The sequence below is a fragment of the Mastomys coucha genome, unplaced genomic scaffold, assembly GCF_008632895.1.
Source record: "Mastomys coucha isolate ucsf_1 unplaced genomic scaffold, UCSF_Mcou_1 pScaffold20, whole genome shotgun sequence".
In the NCBI taxonomy this organism is placed as follows: Eukaryota; Metazoa; Chordata; class Mammalia; order Rodentia; family Muridae; genus Mastomys; species Mastomys coucha.
Genome location: NW_022196903.1, coordinates 140,872,551 through 140,892,928, shown reverse-complemented (window position 1 = coordinate 140,892,928; position 20,378 = coordinate 140,872,551). Strand labels below are relative to the sequence as shown.

General features: G+C 45.2%; 1 protein-coding gene across 4 annotated transcripts in view; it reads right to left on the bottom strand.

Annotated features, from left to right (window-relative positions):
- Positions 1-20,287, bottom strand: part of Smco2 (single-pass membrane protein with coiled-coil domains 2) — a 25,107-nt gene extending 4,820 nt beyond the window's left edge. Inside the window, exons 1-9 of one of the 4 annotated variants that reach the window (XM_031383910.1) lie at positions 20,067-20,287; positions 16,939-17,070; positions 13,587-13,707; positions 10,327-10,454; positions 9,222-9,371; positions 7,205-7,280; positions 4,907-4,963; positions 2,191-2,247; positions 865-1,040 (exon numbers count right to left, since the gene is read on the bottom strand). In XM_031383910.1, the coding sequence (XP_031239770.1) occupies positions 865-1,040; positions 2,191-2,247; positions 4,907-4,963; positions 7,205-7,280; positions 9,222-9,371; positions 10,327-10,454; positions 13,587-13,707; positions 16,939-17,027 (854 nt within the window). In that variant the 5' untranslated portion in view covers positions 17,028-17,070; positions 20,067-20,287. Of the gene's footprint in view, positions 1-864; positions 1,041-2,190; positions 2,248-4,906; positions 4,964-7,204; positions 7,281-9,221; positions 9,372-10,326; positions 10,455-13,586; positions 13,708-16,938; positions 17,071-19,406; positions 19,538-20,066 lie in introns of those variants that run through there. The other 3 variants (XM_031383907.1, XM_031383908.1, XM_031383909.1) reach the window with 3 other exon arrangements.
- Between the last annotated feature and the right edge of the window lie 91 nt (positions 20,288-20,378).

The window sequence follows — 20,378 nt, the reverse complement described above, 5'->3', positions numbered from 1 at the left end:
AAAGGATAATAGATGGAAAACATCAACATAAGGCGCAAAACTACACCCTAGAAGAAGCAAGAAGGTAAGCTTTCAACAAATCCAAGCAAACCTAATTGCACCTCTTACAACAAAAACAACAGGAAGTGACAATTACTTTTTCTTAATATATTAATTTGAAAATTAATATTACCAATATATCCTAATCGATTGAAATCCAATAATATGAGGAATTGGGAAAAAAAAAAAAGAACTAGAGATTTTGCTCAGTGATAGAACACTTGCCGGGCATGTGTGAAGTCCTGAGTTCAGTATCCTAGATTGCCCACATCTAAAAGTTATTTAGAAAGATATTGTATATAGGTGAAATATATGTACTATTCCCATATTACATATAGGAAGATTTATCTAAGGTAATAAGAAAACTACCTATGCCTATATACTTCTTAGTACAATAGATGTATAGCTAAGACAAGAAAACCCTATGACTTCAATTACTAGACAAAATTTACAAAGGAAAATAAATTTTAGTCAACAATCAGTCTTATAATAGTTCCTATGTTGAGAAGCTATACACGCCGGGCAGTGGTGACGCACACCTTTAATCCCAGCACTTGGGAGGCAGAGGCAGGCCGATTTCTGAGTTCGAGGCCAGCCTGGTCTACAGAGTGAGTTCCAGGACAGCCAGGGCTACATAGAGAAACCTGTCTCAAAAAACCAAAAGAGAGAGGGGGGGGGAAGCTATACACACACCATCTCACTGTGTAGACCAGTCTGGTCTTGAACGCAGACCTCTGGGATGCAGCGATTAAGGCTGTGTGCCGCTTCTCCTGAGCACACCTAATAAGTTTGTCCAGCCCATGCTAGCCTCACTTTCTTACTCACCACACTGCACTGCAGGGAGGAAAGCATGATGCTGACTGGCTTGGAGAAGCCTCCAGAGGCAGGGGCTCTTCTTGCTCTGTGTCCACATCTTCAGAGCCATGGGAGTCTACATCCGATCCTTGTGTGTAGTACATCTCCAACTTACTGTTCAAGACATTCATTTCCTTATAGAAGCTCTGGGGAGGAAATTCAAAGAGCAATCACCTACCTTTTCTTAATGAAACAAAACAAAACAATTCTTGATCTCTCCCAGTCTCACTGTGGGTAACAGAAGATGTTTTCCCTCTGTGACACCTCAGGTGGCCATTGGCAGGTGCATATCCAGGGACTCACACACAGCTGGGGAAAAGAGGGGAGCCCACGTGCTGGCCTTTACCCACTGGAATGGCCCCCTTGTCCTGGATCTGTCTATTCAGTTTGACCATCTATGCCACACATACATATGTGCTCATGCCCACCAGCACTGTTCTAGGATATAGTGGTGCACATAGATAGTGACATGCAGTTACAGGTACATGTGCATGGCTTGTGAAATAGCACATGTCCAAACGTCCATGTACATTAGAGTGAGAGGCATGCTAAGGTGTGTGGCTGAGGACCATGTTCTCAGTGAAGTTGGTAAGCCAGCACCTCTGATTAGGGGGTATGTAGTGAGCCAGCACCTCTGGCTAGGGGGTTGGTAATTCCTCTATTCGTTGTTTCTGACACATATTCAAATTTTCCTCCTCATCTAAGGTGTTGGGAGAACAAACTCCAAGGTGAACTAATTTCTCTATTTAAGAGAGACAGGAGAGGTCTGAGGAAGAGCTGCCATTCGCACTGAGCCTTGCAGAGTATGGATCAAGCTCCAGGTGACTTAGGGACCAGACGCTCCAGAAACTGTCAGGTGTTCTTTTGGCCCAAAGCAGAAGCCCAAGAGGAGGAAAAGAGGACAGGCAACTAGCCAGAGACCAGAATGAGGTGTAGTTTAGCTTCCTGGGAACCCAGCTAGCCTGCTTGCATAGGACTTGGGGCACGTTGACGGTTTGTAGATGCTCGGCCCAGGGAGTGGCACTATTAGAAGGTATGGCCCTGTCGGAATAGGTGTGGCCTTGTTGGAGTAGGTGTGTCACTGTGGGTGTGGTCTTTAAGATCCTCATCCTAGCTGACTGCTAGCTGCCTTCAGATAAAGATGTAGAACTCTCAGCTCCTCCTGCACCATGCCTGCCTGGATGCTGCCATGTTCCTGCTTTGACCAGCCCCAATTACATGTTGTCTTTACAGGAGTTTCCTTGGTCACAGTGCCAGTTCATAGCAATGAAATTCTAACTAAGACAGGCACCTCACCTCTATCTGTTCAATCAGCTTCTCCTTCAACTCACAGGCTTCTTTGCAAGTGTCGATCTGAAAAGATATCCATAGGTCTGAGTAAACTGACAAGGGCGTCCTTCCGGTTGACAGAATAAAACCTCTCGTCTTTGTACCATGTATAAAGTGTCTGTGCTGAGTGAGATAAACATTTACTCATGAAATAATTCCCTTGACAGTCGATTTCTGGGTCTGTGGATGTGGCTGAGTAGTGGAGTGCTTGCCTAGAACTCACAGAGCCCTGAATTCTGTCCTCAGCACCACAATGGCAAATGAAGAGCTGTGAGCAGACAAACTGTTTATGGACCTTGTATCACAAGAAAACTAACCAGCAGCAACACAGGTCACTTTTAGTCCTTTTATATGCTATTTCCCACAGCATAGTGGCACTTGCCTTTAATCGCAGCATGCAAGAGGCAGAGGCAGGCAACTCTGGAGTTCAAGGCCAGCTAGGACTGCACAGTGAAACCCTGTTTAAAAAACAAACATACATACATACATACATACATACATACATACATTTACAGGAATGAGAGCTGCCTGAGAGATGGAGGCAGGAGAGTGCAGAGCAAACTGGTTAGCTAGACAAGCCAGAATTAGAGCACATTGTATCTGTGAAAGACCTTGCCTCAATAAAAAAAAGTGGAGAGAAATTGACAGAATAATGCCTGATACAAACTTTAGGCTTCATGCACATACACACACATGCATAGCACACACATACACATACAAGGTAAAAGTACAAATGTATACAACAGCCCCTTGGTGTAAGGCATTCTTTTCTGTTTGTTGCTCCTTTTATGCCCCTTAAAAATCTTCTAGTTCTGAAGAGATGGCTCAACAGTTAAAGGTATTTGTTACTCTTGCAGAGGACCCTGGTTCAGTTCTCAGCATCCACATAGTTGCTCACAACCTCTGTTAACTCCAGTTCCAGGGAATCTATCACCCTCTTCTGGCTGCCATGGGTACTGCATTTGTGTGGTACATAGACAAACATGCTGGTAAAAACATCCATATATATAATATTAAAAACAAAAATCGTCCACCAAGAGAGAAGCTGGTGAAAAAGTAAGTTTCTGGGAAAATAGGGAAGTATCTTTCTTAAATAGGTAAACATTTCTAAGGTATAAACGTAAGGTCTATTCACATCAGATTGAATATCCGGGCTCTGGCTCAGTGCAGTGACTCCCTGAGAGAGGATCTCTTCCACTTGCTTCCTGTGTCTCCATCAGGTGGTCTGTGAGAGAATACCTATCTTGTTTTGATTCTTGAACACTGATAGGATCAGACAGAGGCTTTTTATTCTTTCTTCCTTTTCTTCTTCTTCTTCTTCTTCTTCTTCTTCTTCTTCTTCTTCTTCTTCTTCTTCTTCTTCTTCTCCTTCTCCTTCTCCTTCTCCTTCTCCTTCTCCTTCTCCTTCTCTTTCTCTTTCTCTTTCTCCTTCTCCTCCTTTTTTCCTTCTCCTTCTTCTTCTTTTTTATAAAGGCTCTTGGATATTCCAGGCTAGCCCCGAGTCTGCTAGGCAGCCAAGGATGAACTTGAATTCATATCTTCCAGACCTTTACCTCCCAAGCGCTCGCTGTGTGTTCCATCAGACCTGGGCCCTATTTGCCAGTCGCTGATCCACGTTCCTAGGCCCAGGGCTGAGTTTTTAAGGCTCAGTTTCTCATGGTAAACACTCACGGACAAAATCCCAACTGCCCAAGAAAACAAAGCTGATAAATTGAGACATCAATCTTAAGCTGTGCACAGTGAGTGTGGCAGTGACAGAGGAAGATAACATTTCACTGGCACAGAAAATTCCCAAGAAAATTGACCTGTCAAAAAGTGTGTTTAAGACAAGGTGCATCTGAGGACAACACTCAGTATGTAAAAATATGCTAACAGAATTTAGAAGTGTGGTTCTCATCCTGTGGATCAAGACCTCTTTGGTGATTGGCTCACCCTTTCATAGGGGTCACTACCCCATTGGGGATTGAATGACTCTTTCACAGGGGTCATATATCAGATATCCTGCATATCAGATATTTTCATTACTATTCACAACAGTGGCAAAATTATAGTTATGAAGTAGCAATGAAAATAATTTTATGAGCCGGGCAGTGGTGGCACATGCCTTTAATCCCAGCACTTGGGAGGCAGAGGCAGGCGGATTTCTAAGTTCGAGGCCAGCCTGGTCTACAGAGTGAGTTCCAGGACAGCCAGGGCTACACAGAGAAACCCTGTCTTGAAAAACAAAACAAAACAAAAAAATTTTATGGTTGGGGGGTCACCACAACACGAGGATCTGTGTTAAAGGATCACAGTATTGGGAATGCTGAGAACTGCTCATTTAGACAAAGACAAACACACAAAATGTTCATTGTGCTTATCTTTGAGGATCCAGGTGTGTGTGTGTGTGTGTGTGTGTGTGTGTGTGTGTGTGTGTGTATGTGTGTGCATGCACATGTGCATACACGTGTACGTGTGTGTGTGTGTGTGTGTGTGTGTGTGTGTGTGTGTGTAGCTACCGACTGGGCTTAGATCCCTCAAACACGTTCCACCAAAGCTCTACTGTTGAGCCGCTTCACCCTGGAATCATAGACTCTTTCTTCTGAAGTGAGCATAGTGACACTGAGCCCCTCCAGGTCCTGACTTCTCCGAATTTCAAACCCTATGCTTCCGAGGGTCTTTTCCCTCCTTGACGTCTCATTACCTGGGTCAGCTTGATGTTCACTTCCTTTAATTGACTTCTAATTTCTGTGATCTTCTCCTATAATGTAAGGATTAAGAACACACAACGTAAGGATAGTTAGAAGGATCAGTCTGTGAGACAGAAGAAAAACAATTTTTAGGAGGAGCATATGATGTCCAGCAAGCTTCAGATTTCATAGCCCTTTCCCCCTCACACTGTGCTGATGTATAAAACCAACATGGAATCATGTCAGTAAGATACATTTAACTGGTGGGGCTGAAGAGATGGCTCATAATGAAAACACTGGTCGCTGTTGCAGAAGGTCTGCGTTTGATTCCCATCACCTACATGATGGGTCATAACTGACTCTAACTTCTGATCCAGGGGCTCTGATGCCCTTGTTAGACTTTTGTGAGCACTGTATGCAAGGGACACACATATAGAGAAGCAGGCATACATGCACATGCGTGCTTGCGCATCTGCACACACAGACACATACACACACACTTTCTTTTTCTTTCTTTTTTTTTTTTTTTTTTTTTTTTTTTTTTTTTTGAGACAAGGTTTCTCTGTTTAGACCTGGCTGTCCTGGAACTTGCTTTGTAGACCAGACTGACCTTGAACTTAAAGATCCATATGCCTCTGCCTCCCAAGTCTTGGGATTAAAGGCCTGCACCGCCACACCTAGACACGAAAAACTTTTTTTAAAAGGTATGTCTGGCCAGACCCTACAGTGGCCCCGTACAAATATGAGGAGCACCGGTCCTCCTGAGCAGCCTTCAGCAGCATGTGGTCACGTCTGGGGGTGTGTATTCACCTTCATTTTGAACCACGGTAACTCATCACCAGCCCCTGAATCTCGTGGTTTAACAAGGAGCTGTGCCATCCATCAGGCCCTGAGCTTTCACCCCTGAGCTTCTTGCCTCCACCTCCAGGCACTGGAGCTGCAGATTTATGACTCTAACTGCCTCCTCCCTTCCCCTACAACCCCAGCAACTGCCAGCCTGTGTCCTGTCCATTCGGTGTTACACAGATGGAATGTGAAGTCTGCAGTGGCCTGAGCTGACATCTTCAAATAGTCTCCAGTGCCCGAGACCAGTCATGCTGCGGGGAGTGTCAGGCGTGTGTTCCTTCTTATGTCAGGTGTCCCTCGTGTACACAAATCGACTTGTGGGCATCTGACCGGTCTCTGGTTCTCAAGCTCATGTGTGGCATTGCCGTGTTTTGTTTTTAGCATGTACACAAAATCACACAGCTCCAGCACAGTTTCATACATGTGCATAACCCGTTCTCCTTTTTACTGTTTCATACATGTGCATAACGTGTTCTCTTTTTTACTGTTATCTCACGTCCTTCTGAGTGTGGTGGCTCACACACATAAACACCGTGTGGGAGAGACTAAACCTGTAAACACCGTGTGGGAGAGACTGAACCTGTAAACACCTTGTGGGAGAGACTGAAGCAGATAGATCGCTGAGAGTTCAAGGTTAGTCTAGGCTACAAAGTGAGTTCCAGACCAATCCATGATTAAGAGAAGACTCTCATCGCAAAACAAAATGAAACAACTCAAATAGACCAGAGAGAGACTCAGCAGGAAATAGCATTTGCCACCCACCTGACTTACACCCCTGGACTCCACATGGTAGAAACATTCTGGGATGTTGTCTCTGAAATTCATGCATGCATACATACACACATGCACATGTCTGTGCATACACATATGCACACACATACATATATACACACAAACATACATGCATACATGTATATGTGCATGCACACACACATACAAAGCATACAATAAACAACATAAATACAATAAAAATTTAAAAATAAACATCACACAAACAAAATTAAGAAAAAACTTTCTTTGAAGGGAATCTCTCTAGAAACACAAGGAAAATAAAGAGACAGAACTCTTGGGTGGTTTGGAAATGTCATAAGAACACATCAAGAGATCATCAAAGGCCACACAGCCAGCATCTTGCTTTCTAAGGACACAGTTAACGAATCCCCAATCCAAGATGTTTTCTCTGAGCTGGCAGGGCTGGGACTCTGGGACCCTGACAGGTAGTTCTCCTTAAGGCTCCTGTCTTTGTGATAGCATCAAGACAGAGAGAAGCCTCTGAGGAGGCTTCACCACGTGTCTGGAAAGCACAGGGGACTCCAGTTTTCTGAGTGTCAAGCAAGGGAGGTGGTGTCCCCTGAAGCAAGGTGTTCGGCACTGTCTGGCCAGCGCCCTCAGGTGATGGAGGTGGGTCTTTCTCTGGCTATGGTCTGTTTGGTGCACGCATTGGGAAGTGTCTAAACCCAGCTTACCTCAATGTCTGTGTCCTGATCAGGGTCCTCCAGATTTTTAGACTTGTTTTCCAAGGATATAACCTCAGTTAGCAAGCTACAAACAGATGAAGAGATGGACTAAGTCCTGTGGACTGAGTGGGAAAAAAAATCATCCAACATGGGAGAGATTTCCAATCTTTCAAAACTAAAGTGCTGTTCTATGAGGAAAGGCACAGTAAAGAGAAGTGAGGCTCCACTGAAGGAAAGCTCTACTCCTGTTAAAAGGCACAAACAGAGAGGAGGGAGAGAGGGAGGGGGAGGGGCAAGGGGAGGGGGAGAGGAGAGGACTGGTTTTTCCAGCACTGGGACTCGAACCGAGGCACTTGCTTGTGCAGGAGAAGCAATCACTGAGTTGTAGCCACAGCCTGGACAGTGATGTGTCAAAATCCAAAGGCTGAGTATCTGAGCTTTTATCTGAACTCTGTCAAGGACTGTCTACTCAGAAGCAAGTTGGGCATGGTGGTGCACACCTGTAATCCCAGCACTCGGTGGCAGAGGCAGGAGGATCAGGAGTACCATGCTAGCTTGGGCTACATGAGACAGAGTCCCAAGCACACACACAAGAAGAACAGAAAATGATAGATTTTGTAACCGATGGAGGTGTTCTATGCCCTCACTGAGTTGGTTCCATAACTATGTAAAACCCACAGGACCTTACATGAAAGAACATAACTGCCCTGTAATATAGTTATACTTTAATTTAAAAAGGAAATTTATAGTGCATGGCATTTTGGTCCTTTTTAATGCTTTGGAGGATAAAAAGGTCAGACGTAGATAAGGATGAGTATCTTCTTTGAGACAGGTAAAGAGGAAGCAGTTAGGAGTGTAGCTCCTTTGTGCTAGCAAAGAGGTTGGCCAAAGGCTTCAGATGTTTATTTCCAATAAGAGCTTCTGTTTGTTAATCATTGACTGTGATTCACAATAAGAACCTCACAATATGCCAGTGAGGGGGCTATAATCAATAGCTTTTTATACAAGAGGAAAGGCAAGCCCTTAAAAAGTGATTAATTCACCCCCTCCCAAAAAAAAGGGCCATCAGGAATCAAGCTCCGTCTCTGTAATGGGGATGTAGCTCAGTTAGTAGAGTGCTGGATTAGCATTCATCAAGGCCTGGGCTCAGATCCCAGCATAAAACAGGTTGTGGTAGCATACTCCATAACCAGGAGGTAGAAGCAAGAGGGTTAGGAGTTTGAAACATTTAGAAAGTTTGAGGCTAACCTGGGCTATGTAGCCCTATCTCAAAAGAAATAAGTGGAGCTCAAGAGAGATAGCTCAGCAGTTAAAGGCAGAATTTCTGTCCTCGGCATCCACAAGACAGCTCACAGCCGCCTGCAAGCCACGCTCCAAGGGATCTGATGCCTCTGGCCTCCTGGGTGTGTCTGTGCTTACACACACACACACACACACACACACACACACATCGGCACACATGCATACACATGCACACACACACATGTACACGCACACATGCACACACATGTACATGCACACATGCACATATGCACATGCATGTGCACATGCACATGCATGCGCACACGCGTACACACATGCACACACACATGTGCTCACACACACATATACGAACACACATGCACATACACATGCACACACATACACACGCACACATACACATACTTATATGTGCGCACACGTGCACACACATGTACATATACAACACATATGTACATGCATGCACACACACGTACACACACATATGCACATGCACACACACACATACACACACACGCATACACTCATAAGTAACAATGATAAAAATAGAGAGTTATGCACATCCAGTGTGTGAGAAATCTTTCAGAGAAGAGAGAGAGAGACACAGAGTGCTGATACAGATCTGGGGTGTCAACTTCTAACCCTGAGATTACACTCTTGCCCTGGTGGTACATGGCTGGCTTGCTGTGCCAAGCACAGTGTCATGGGCTTTAAAGCTAGAAGACATTCTCCTACTTTCCTGTGAATCCCAGCATCTAGTGCTTACTTCTTCACTGTGCTTTCTGTATTATTTATTTTTTGTATAACGTTGTTGATTCTCTCCAACCAGTCACTGTGGTAGGCTTCAAGTTCTTTCATTTGGAGACCCATCTTTGCACGCCAGTAGTTCAGCTTCAGGATCAAGCTCTCTGGGATCCTGTGAAAGCAGAACCCTAGTCATTGGAGGAAGGAAGTGGGAGTCAGCTCAGATGGCTCTAAACGATCTCTCTGTGCATTTTCTATTACTAAAATGGACCAACTGGCCAGTAAACAGGTCTCTAAAAGTCCAGATAAGGCAAATAATTTTTCAAAATATGTCTTGTGTTACTGAGAATCAAACCTATAGCCTCATACGAAGCAAACACTCTACAACATACCTGTGTGCCCAGCCTGGAGAATTGGCTCAGTTCTTTTCAAGGATTTGTTGTTCTTGCATAGAACCTTGGTTTGATTCCCAACACCCACATAGTGGTCCACAAACATTCATTACTCCACGTTCAGAGGATCTGACACCCTCTTCTAACTTTCCTGGGCACACATACAGTGCACATACATATATGATGCAGGCAAAACATTCACACACATATTTTTTTTAAAAAAGGTTTATATATTTTTCTCAAGGGTTGGGATTGAACCCAGGGCTTTACACATGCTAAGCAAGTACACTACCACTGAGGCATTGGCCCTAAAAATAGATATATTTGAAATCTTCCTCTTTAGAGTGAACATTGACTATTGGGCAATAATAGTGGCAGGGGAGGAGAGGTGTCCAACGTGTGATATGCAAGGGCTTACTGGCAGGCTTTTAATGATGATTAGAATAATTTTCATGTAGAAGTTATCTGAGACTGTTGACATACATATCAATTCTAAACTCTAAATCCAACAACACGCAGAGGACCTGCTGGCCCTGCCAGCATCGGCAGCCAAGGACAGGCTGACTCCACTCTCTTGCTAGGCCGGGTCAGACAGAACCTGTGCATGTGGATGCCGCTTGGTTCAAACTGCGCCTAGAGTTTGTCAGTCTTCAGAGCTTTCTCCCAATGCCTTCCCAAGATTCATTGTCTCTCCCAACACTCCATACTCTCTTCACTGGGTATGTCCAAGCTTACGGGGTGTTCTCCTCCATAGACGGTGACAGCGGAGATGCTTGAGGGCCCTCGCAAACTTGAGTTACTTCTTGCTCATCTGGTTTGCCTGGTGAGTCCTGGCCATGCTCGGACTCCTGTTCCAACCCATCCTGGATGAGATGATGGTGGAAGGAGAGTAGAACAGAAGAGTCATTGAGAGAGATGCCGGCTCCTCCATCCCTACCCGGCAGCCTGTCTGCGCCGGTGGCTTCTCAGACATGGATGAAAGAGGGAGACAAGCCCTCTGTTCAGCTTGTCAGAGTTGGGGCAGGCTTTCCAACATCAGTCTCCCAGGGAAGAGCGGTTTTTAGGGTGAACAGTGGAAATGTACCAACCGTACACTCCAAAACTTGACCCAAATGATGTGGCGATTCTGGTCTCCTCAGAAACTCAGTGTTAGCCAGGCAAGGGTGCCCATCTGTAACAATGGCCATCAGGAGGCTGGGGTGGGAGACTGCCATGATTGTTAGGCTTAGCCAGTGAGTCCTGAGCCAGCCTAGGCCACATAGTGCGTTATAGGCCAGCCTGGGCTACATAAGACCACAGCAAAACAAGAACAAATGAAACAAAACACACAGTGGGGGCCTTGAGCTTATAAAACAGGTAGAAGTGTTTCCTATTAGGACAGTCTGTTGAGCCATGACAACTAAGTGCACGGCATAGATCTTGTTCCAGTGTTAGTTTTAAGTATAGATAGTTAAATAGATAGATAAATAGATAGATAGATAGATAGATAGATAGATAGATAGATAGATAGATAGATAGATACACACACACAAATATATAGGTATACACAGCTAGAGAAATGGCTCAGAGATTAAAAGCATTGACTGCTCTTCTAGATGTCATAAGTTCAATTCCCAGCAACCACATGGTGGCTCACAACCATCTGCAATGGGATCTGATGCCCTCTTCTGGTGTGTCTGAAGACAGTGTCATTATATTCATATATATACAATAAATAATTCTAAAAAAGAAAAAAATACAGCTCTAGGACCCAGGTTCAGTTCCCAGCTTGGTCACCCATGACTCCAGTCCCAAGGAAGCTCAGCTCTAGGACCCAGGTTCAGTTCCCAGCTTGGTCATCCGTGACTCTAATCCCAGGGAAGCTCAGCTCTAGGACCCAGGTTCAGTTCCCAGCTTGGTCATCCGTGACTCTAGTCCCAGGGAAGCTGATGCCCTCCTCTGGCCTCTGAAAGCACCAGGGATACATACGGTGCACAGACATACATGTAGGAAAAATGCGTATACACATAAAATACACAAATCTATAAAAAATGACATAGCCCTAAAAATCATTTGAGGCGTAACTGAAGAAACCAGAATGTAGAGGGAAAGAGAATATTAAGCTTTTTTATGTGTTTAAACTGCTAATTTCTCTAGATGCGATGACAGTGTTTTAGATATGTAGAAGAAAATCTTTATTTTTAGAGATGCTTTCTGAAGGCAACAGAAACAAACTGGTATGCTGTTTGACCTACTTTCAAATGGCTTAGTGAAGTGCATTTATTTATGCACACAAAGATAAAGTAAATGCCATGAATTCTGCTAACTGGCATGAATGTTGTTTTAAAAATGCCACTGCAAGAACATAACCGATTGTTGTTCTGGGCTTTTATGTTCTCTTTTATGTTATTTATTTCATGGCAAGGGGTTTGAGAGAAATAGCATAGTCTGTTGTATTTAGTCTGTGAAATTCCTTCCCCTTCCCTGTTCCCCCACCTCTCTCTCTTTTCTTCCTTGCTTTGTTTTAGAAAAATAGTCAATTCTTTATCATTTCAATCCTATACATGCAAAATGGCCAAAATTAATAATAACCTACCTTAGAACACCTCTCTCTCTCTCTCTCTCTCTCTCTCTCTCTCTCTCTTTCTCTCTCTCTTCTTCCCTCCCTCCTTCTCTTTCCTCTCCCTCTCTTTCCCTCTCTCTCTTTCTGAAACTCTACTGTAAAATGTCTTCTTCTGACCTTTGAAGAAGTTTTAAGCAAAACTCTCCTGTGCTTCAGTCAAACAAATATAAATGGGAAAGAGAAAAGTTTGGGGTGGGTAGGACCCAGGTTCAGTTCCCAGCTTGGTCATCCGTGACTCTAGTCCCAGGGAAGCTCAGCTCTAGGACCCAGGTTCAGTTCCCAGCTTGGTCATCTGTGACTCTAGTCCCAGGGAAGCTGATGTCCTCCTCTGGCCTCTGAAAGCACCAGGGATACATACGGTGCACAAACATACATGTAGGAAAAACGCGTATACACATAAAATACACAAATCTATAAAAAATGACATAGCCCTAAAAATCATTTGAGGCGTAACTGAAGAAACCAGAATGTAGAGGGAAAGAGAATATGTTACTTCTTCACCAAGAGACCTGCATAAACCCTAGCCAAGGCCACAGGCTCTACCTCAGCATTCCTCAGAAACAGAGTCTGCACCCTCAGATCGATCTGAGGCTTGCGAATGCTCTCAGCCTTCGTACTGGTAGCTCATCAAAGCTCATGCAACACAGTGGATTAACTGGGGGCACCTCACAGATATGACCATGTCCCGACACTATATATCTCTTTATTTCAACAAGAGTCTTTAAGGTAGACTTTGTCATTGAGTTAAAAGAGCTTGAAATCGGATCAAGTATAGATTATCTGGACAGCTTCTCAGTCCAAGGGGAATGGTCTTTGTGTGAGACAGAGAAGGTAGCTGTAGGATAGGTACAGGGATGTGGAGACAGAAACCGCAGCAAGGCAGCTGCGCAGGAACAGGCCCCAGGAGGAGGAAGGGGAAGGATTCTCACAGAGATGGAATCAAAGCAGAATGAATTAATTTTGTTGGAAGACTTTCTGCAATCAGAGGATCATTTTACACATAACCTCTGCTCTAAGGTGACCTATGCCAATTGTAATTGATTCTCACAAACAAAACCAGCACATAACACATTGGGTGGCGGGGGGGGGGTGCATAGGAAAGGTAGGATGACCCCTACATGTGATAGGAAGCCATGCCATCCCCGGCCTCTCTGTTTCAGTGTCACACCTATAAAGAGAAAATCCTTGGGCATTCTTTTCCTGCTGTGAGACACAAGGCAAGGTCAATTCTTTACGTGACATTGATGTCTCTTTTACTCTTCCTTCTTTTTTTGTCTGTCTGTGGGTTTGGTTCGATTGTACCCAAGGCCGACCTTGAACTTCTCACTCTCCCATCTCCACCCGCTAAGGGCTAGGATTACAAGCATATACCATCAGGCCCACCTTAGCTTACCAATTTTTCAGTGTCTATCTTGTAAAGGAGACCGGTCTGTAGGTTTTCAGAACGTTTGTCCTTTTCATCCGGTCTGTCTGAGATGTGGTCCATTTCAGCAATTTCCCTTAGCAAATGCAAACAACACAAACAAAGCAACAGAGGTAATCGCTGTACAGTAGGACTGGGCCTCTGCCCTACACGGTTCTAATGGAGACCTATGGAACCTACCTCAGCTCCAGGTACATCTGCTACGCTCATACTGACTTTGTCCTGTGAGAACAATGCCAGATACAGTACATTTTTGCCGAAGAGAAATAGAAAGGTTGCATAAATGTTTGTTGGCTGAATCCATACATTATTTAACAGTGAGGTCCCAGATTCCAAAGTGCTGCTCTTTGTGTTTTTATGTACAAAAGTGTGGGAAAGATAAACAGCAAGCAAACAGGTAAGGGTAGATGGGCAGAGGAGGATCAGGTCTGTGATGAGACTACAGGACAGTGTTGTTAACATGACAGACTCCAAAAGCCCCTGGGAGGTGGGCCTCTGAGTGTGTTCTGGAGGACTGTCTTGACTGAGTTCATTGGGCTGGAAGACCCGCCCACTGTTGGACTGTATAACAGAAAAGATGCTAGACAGAAGCACAGATTCACTGCTCTATGCTTCTTGTGTATGGGTGCAATGTGACCAGCTGCATCACTCATCCACTGCCTTGATTTACCCACCAAGATGGACTTTGCCTTGAACTGTGAGCAAGGTAAACCTTCTCTGTCGTGGTTGGCTTTTGCTGTTGTTTTGTTTTTAGTTGCAGCAACAGGAAAAGAAACTAAGACATACTGGTTACCTTTCTCGTTGTTGGGATCAATGCCTGAGAAGGGACAGTGAGGGGGTCAGTCCCCGTGGTGGAGAAGGCATTGGAGAGAGCTTAAGGCTGCCTTTCACACCCAGCCAGCAAGTAGAGAGAGACTGTTAGGGAGCCGAGCTCCAACCGCTAAGACTCACGCCCAGTGACAGGCTTCCTCAGGTAGGTCTCACGAAGGTTCCCTAGCCTCCAGAACAGCACCATCAGCTGAGGCTAAGAGTTCAAGCCCCATTTAAACCACATCTGTAAATATTTAGTTCACCCACAACATTCTTTATTCTTCCACAGAGTGTATGACAAGCATGCAGGTTTCCATGGATCTATATAAATATGAGTGTATTTGTAGACATTATTCTGAATTTTGAATTTCCTTTGTAATAACCTATTTGGAGTTCATTTCAGATTAGTACATGAGGGTTTCTCCATATCTACGACTCTATGTTGGGGTAGTATAATTTTTTATTTCTGTGTGTGTGTGTGTGTGTGTCCATGTTGTGTGCAGGTGGGTGCAGAGGTCAGAGATCAACATAGAGGTTTCCTTCTATTGCTCTTCATTTTATTTTTTGAGTCAAGCTCTTTCACGGAACCTGGACCTCACTGTTTTGACTGTGCTAGCCAGCTAGTTAGGCAAGCCCCTAGTTTTCCCCAGTCTCTGCCTCCCAACACCTGGGGTTACAGTAAGGGCTGCCACACTCTTTTATGTGGATCCCCATGCTTGCATGAGTAGCATTTTACCAAGTGAACAGTCCTCATAGCACCCCCAGGAAAACAATAATACAAAGCAGCGCTGTAATGGGCATCCCTCCTGCCTGTGTGCTGCGTGTGGGAGCCAGGGCCAGGGCCAGCACAGTGACAGGCAGTTCCTGAACCCTGCCTTGCTAGACTTTCCCAGGTTGCACTTTGCTTATTTATTGCCACTGCTTTGGCTTTTGTAGACAAGACAGCATGTAGTCCCTTTGAACTATGTGGCTGAGACTGGCCCTTGAACTCCTGGTCCTGCTGCCTCCACTTCCAAATGCTGGGATAACAGGCATGCACCAATATGCCTGGCTTCTAACCTGTGCTTCAATGATGTGGAATTGATTTATATTCCTGGCAGAAATGGTGACTGAACCACAACCTTTTCCAGAATCGGGTATTTTTTTTTTTTTTTTTTTTTTTTTTGGTTTTTCGAGACAGGGTTTCTCTGTATAGCCCTGGCTGTCCTGGAGCTCACTCTGTAGACCAGGCTGGCCTCGAACTCAGAAATCCACCTGCCTCTGCCTCCCAAGTGCTGGGATTAAAGGCGTGCGCCACCACGCCCGGCTAAGAATCGGGTATTTTTAACATTCCTCTTCTCTGCTGATCTGATGTTTAAGCTGGAATGATGGTTTAGTGTTAATTTTTCCAGGAGAGTGAAGCAGAGAATCTTTGCCTGTGTGTTCACAGCTTAGTCCTGTTCTCTCCTGTGTGACAACTGTGTTAGAGCCCCTGCCCATCCCATCTCCTACTGGGCTGCCGTTATTTTACTAAGCTGCATTTATGTGACACACACACACATTTTAAAATGAATCACAGCAACCTTGCAACGTATGTCTGTGGTAGGTCATGTCTGTGGACCCTGAGCCCAGAAGTGGGCTGGGGACTTGTCACACCTACCTTACTCTGGTGGTTTGAATGAGATGTCCCTGTAGTCTCAGCCATTTGACTACTTGGTCCCTAACTGTGGTGCTGTTTGGAAGGCTTAGGGGTGTGGCCTTGTTGGAGGAAGTTTGTAACTGGAGGTGGAATTTGAAAGTTCAAAACTCCTGGGGTTTCCAGTTTGCTATCTCCACTTCGTGTTTGTGAGAGCCCTCAGCTGCTACTCTGGCTGCTATGTCTGCCATCTGCTGCCTCTGCTCCGTCATCACAGACTCACCCTCAGAGAGGTCAAGAAAGTTCTCTAAACTGCCACAGTCCTAGTGCTTTATCCCAGCAAGAGTAATGAATGTTCACACATAGGAAAAGGTCCTGGCATCTACAGGCTTATGTAAGCTATCTTTAATCTCAGCACTTGGGAGGCAAAGGCAAGCAGATCTCTGTGAATCCAAGGCCAGCCTGGCCTACTTAGTGAGTTTCAGACCAGCCAGGGCTATACAGTGAGACACTGTCTCAAAGATAATCAATAGCAACAGGAGTTACCCATTGGATCCGTGGTTGCTGATAATCACACGATTGTGTAACTAATGAAATGTAACTGTGCACTCTAATGGCTATGTCTTCAGCAGCTGTAGATAAGGGAGCCATGAAGGAATCTACAAAAAGCAGCCAGTTTCCTAAGTGGACAATGGAGTCTTGCCAGCCCTGCTGCTGGTGCCTCATTCACACCACAAGCCTCACAAGTGGCCCATAAGTCTACTCTGGTAGCCACTTATGAGTTAAAATTAGATGAACTAGAGAAGAGAATGTCTGCCCTGACCCTGAACCGACGACTCCCATCCGTCCCCTGCTATAGCAGGTCCCAGTGGCTCCGGTGAGCTCAGCCCTACTTACTTCAAGCCTTCCATCATGCTGAGAAGAACAGCGATCTTCTCAGTCAGCTGAAGGTCCTCCCCATCTGTCCTCAGCTGCAGAGACATCATGTCTTTACTGAGGGCTGCCGGTGTGAGAGCCGCCACTTCAGTGCTGCAAGGACAGAGACAGGCATCTGTCAGCACAATCAACAGTCCCCTAACATGTGGCTAATTCTTCCACAGAGAATGCAGCCTGTTCCCAGTGCTGCCAAGATGGCTGTCCATTCTATGAGATCCCAAAGCAAGCTCTTGAGAGTCTCTGTTTAAGTGTATGTGGAAAGGGTTTGTGTGTGATCATCCCCAAGGATGCAGCTCGTGTCTCAGTTGCTAAATCACCCTTAAAAAGGGACATCATAGAGAAATGTCCAACAGCTATGCTGGATTAGAACTCTCCATGTTTGTAAGTTATTTCTGGTTATGTAACATGCATGTTGCAAAAACTAGAAAGCAGAATATAAAGTCACTCGTATTCGGGGCTAAATAACCAGAGATGGTCTCCAGAGGCTTCCAGATGTAAGCATTTACCACTGAGACAGTTTGTCCTACTGTTTTCTGTCTTTAGACCTTCTGTGTGTTTCCCGTTGCTGACAACTGTGTCATTTCTAACTCCTCACTAGTAGGATACATTAAGGGTGCAATGATATAATACATTCTCATTAGGATGACCCCTGCACCCCTAGCTACTCAGGCTACTTTCCTAGAACTGCAGTTATTAAATCAAAGTGGGTATCATAGAGATTCCTTAGGATTTAGAGAAGTATTTCTAAATTGAACTTCAAAACAATAACAATAAACTGCACATAGTGAGTTCTAGGACAGCCAGTGCTAATCAGAGAAAACTTCAGAAAACAAAAAAGAAGTTTGTATGAAAGACCGTGAACTAAAACGGAATCCTTTGCAAGAGCATCAAGTGCTCTTAACCAAGCTTAGCCACTTCTCCAGTCCCCACTCCCAAAGTGAAAGTCTAAAGGCTCAATCAACACATACCAGCAGCAGCTGTGTGTGAGCCCTGCCCTTCCTTCTGGCCAGGTGAGCTCACTAGAAAGCAGAGAATCCTGGAAGCAATGAGGATTAAAATAAAGGGGAAGGAATGCAAAGAAGGTCCCAGGGGCTCACATCTAAAATCCCAATACGTCTGAGGCTGTGGCAGGGGGATTACCTTCAGTTTGAGGATAGCTCAGGCCAGCCAAGGCTACAGCATGAGGTCTTAGCTCCAAACTAACACACAGGCAGAGAAGGGTGAGACAGAAACACGTGTGAGAAAAGCTTTAAGAAGGTGACGGGGAGAGGGCTCTCTTGGTACAGAGACAGGCAGATCTCTAGGTCTTGCTAACTAGCCAGCCTAGCCTACTGAAACCAGCGCTCCAGATCATCGAGAAACTGTCTCAAAAAAAAAAAAAAAAAAAAAAAAAAAAATGGAGGTGTTTGAGAGGGCTATGTAGGTAAGTGCACTCACTGTCCGGCCTTATGACTTGGGTTTGATCCTCAGAACCTGCATGGTGGAGAGAACGGATTCCCACAGATTGACCTTTGACCGTGCCATGGCACCAGAGAAATTTTTCACACAGAAATATGGATGGATTTTAAAGAATTAAAGTGGGTAGCAAACAATACACTTCCGCACCAAGCGCTTCGCACCAAGCGCTTTAGATTTCGTTAGTAAGGCTGCTCGTTACATTGTTTCACTCAGTCCTCACCACTACCCTGTGGGCTGTTAACAAGCCAGATCTTAACCATTCCTACTTTTAGATCAGGAAACCGAGAGCAGTGATGACCCATGATTTGTCCAAAGTCTCATTGCTAAGCTATGGTAGAGGTGAGATTTAAACTGCCAATCTGATTTACAGTTGCCTATGAATGTAAAACTTTCTGCTTCCATCGGTTTGACGACAGCCCACTGACCTCCGAGGCAGCCCCGCCTTCTGAAGGTAACTTCTGAGTCTCTATACAGCCCAAAGAAACGCACACTACTCTAAGCCTGGTGTGCGCCGCCAGCACATGCACAGAACCTCCCATCCTCCCCAACCTCACCTTATCGATAGCACTCAGGGAATTTCGAAACTTTGGGGCTTATTTAACAGCAATCCCTCTTCTCCCTATACTACCCTACTTTTTTGTTTTTACTGGTTGACCTTTCAAGGCTGTTTGGAATTAATCAGTGAGAACCCTTGTTCCTTTCTCCACATGCCACAAAAACATTTAGAATTATCACTTTAAAAAAAAAATGTGTCTTAGTCGAAAGGAACTGATCAACTTTAGAAGACAGTCGACTCAACAGGCAAAGTCATTCTCTAGTCCATCTCCCAGCACAAATTTCCCTCTTCAGAGCCAGCTCCCTCGATGGATAAATTGGGAGGAGCATGAATTGAATAATCAGGGATTTGGTGAGGAGACAGCACACAGAGTGTTCCATATTCTTGTCCTTCTCGATCTTGTTATCATTTTTACCTCTGAGTTTTCTGGGACGTTTGGCTGGTGGCAGAGCCTGTGTTCCCCAGCTCCCGGGGCAGAGAGGCCAGGAAAACTTGCAGTTGGCCTGCTCTCTCAGACATTCTACTTGGAACCCAGCATGCGAAGCTCCTAACTCCCTCTCCTGAGAGGGAAGGACAGGTGTCCCTGCCTGTCTGTAACCTGCATCACCAGCTTGCCTCTTAGCCTTCTGGTTTCTCCTCTAGGGCTAGAGCCATCTCCCACCCTGCCATCTCTTCATCCATCAGCTGGCCTCAGACACACAGTGACCTGGGCTGCTCTGACCTTAGTGCCCTCCACCACACAGGCTCTTTCAGTTTGTCTCATCTCCCACTCCCCTTAGACCATGGAGCCTCCAACTTCCTCACAGATGCACAAAGGCCTCCCACATGGATGACTACCCAGCTGCTCCTCTCGGCTCAGCAGAACAGCTGGCAGTGGTTGCGAGCCTATGGTTCTGACCCTCAACGACCACACTCCCTCTTGAAGTCTACATTTCTCTCTGTCATTTCCAGCCATCATCTCTGGAGAGCCAGAATCCACGGCAGGGCCCGACAGGCTGACCCCCAACGCCTCTCAACTCCGGAGTCCTTTCTCCTCCACCAGCCAGATGAAAGTGGAACAGCTTACAAGCCTTACCTTTAGTTGGCGTCCATGTTTGAAGCCTAGTTTTGCCACAAGCCTGCTGTTTGGTTTGGGGCCAGAGTTAATTACTTTCTCCGGAAGCAGAGTTTGGTAACGGAAACACTGGGAGGAATCAGGTGGTGACTGGGACGGAGCTGAGAGCTAGGCAGTTGCAGGAGCTTCAGGTAGAGAGCAGGTACCTCGAGGACAGCAGTGCTTGCTTCGATGGCTTCCCCAGCTAGAAGAGTGGCCAGCTCTCTGTAGGTGCTCAGAATCTTATCAAGAGTACTAGAGGAATGTACAGATTTTTTTTTTTTTTTTTTTTTT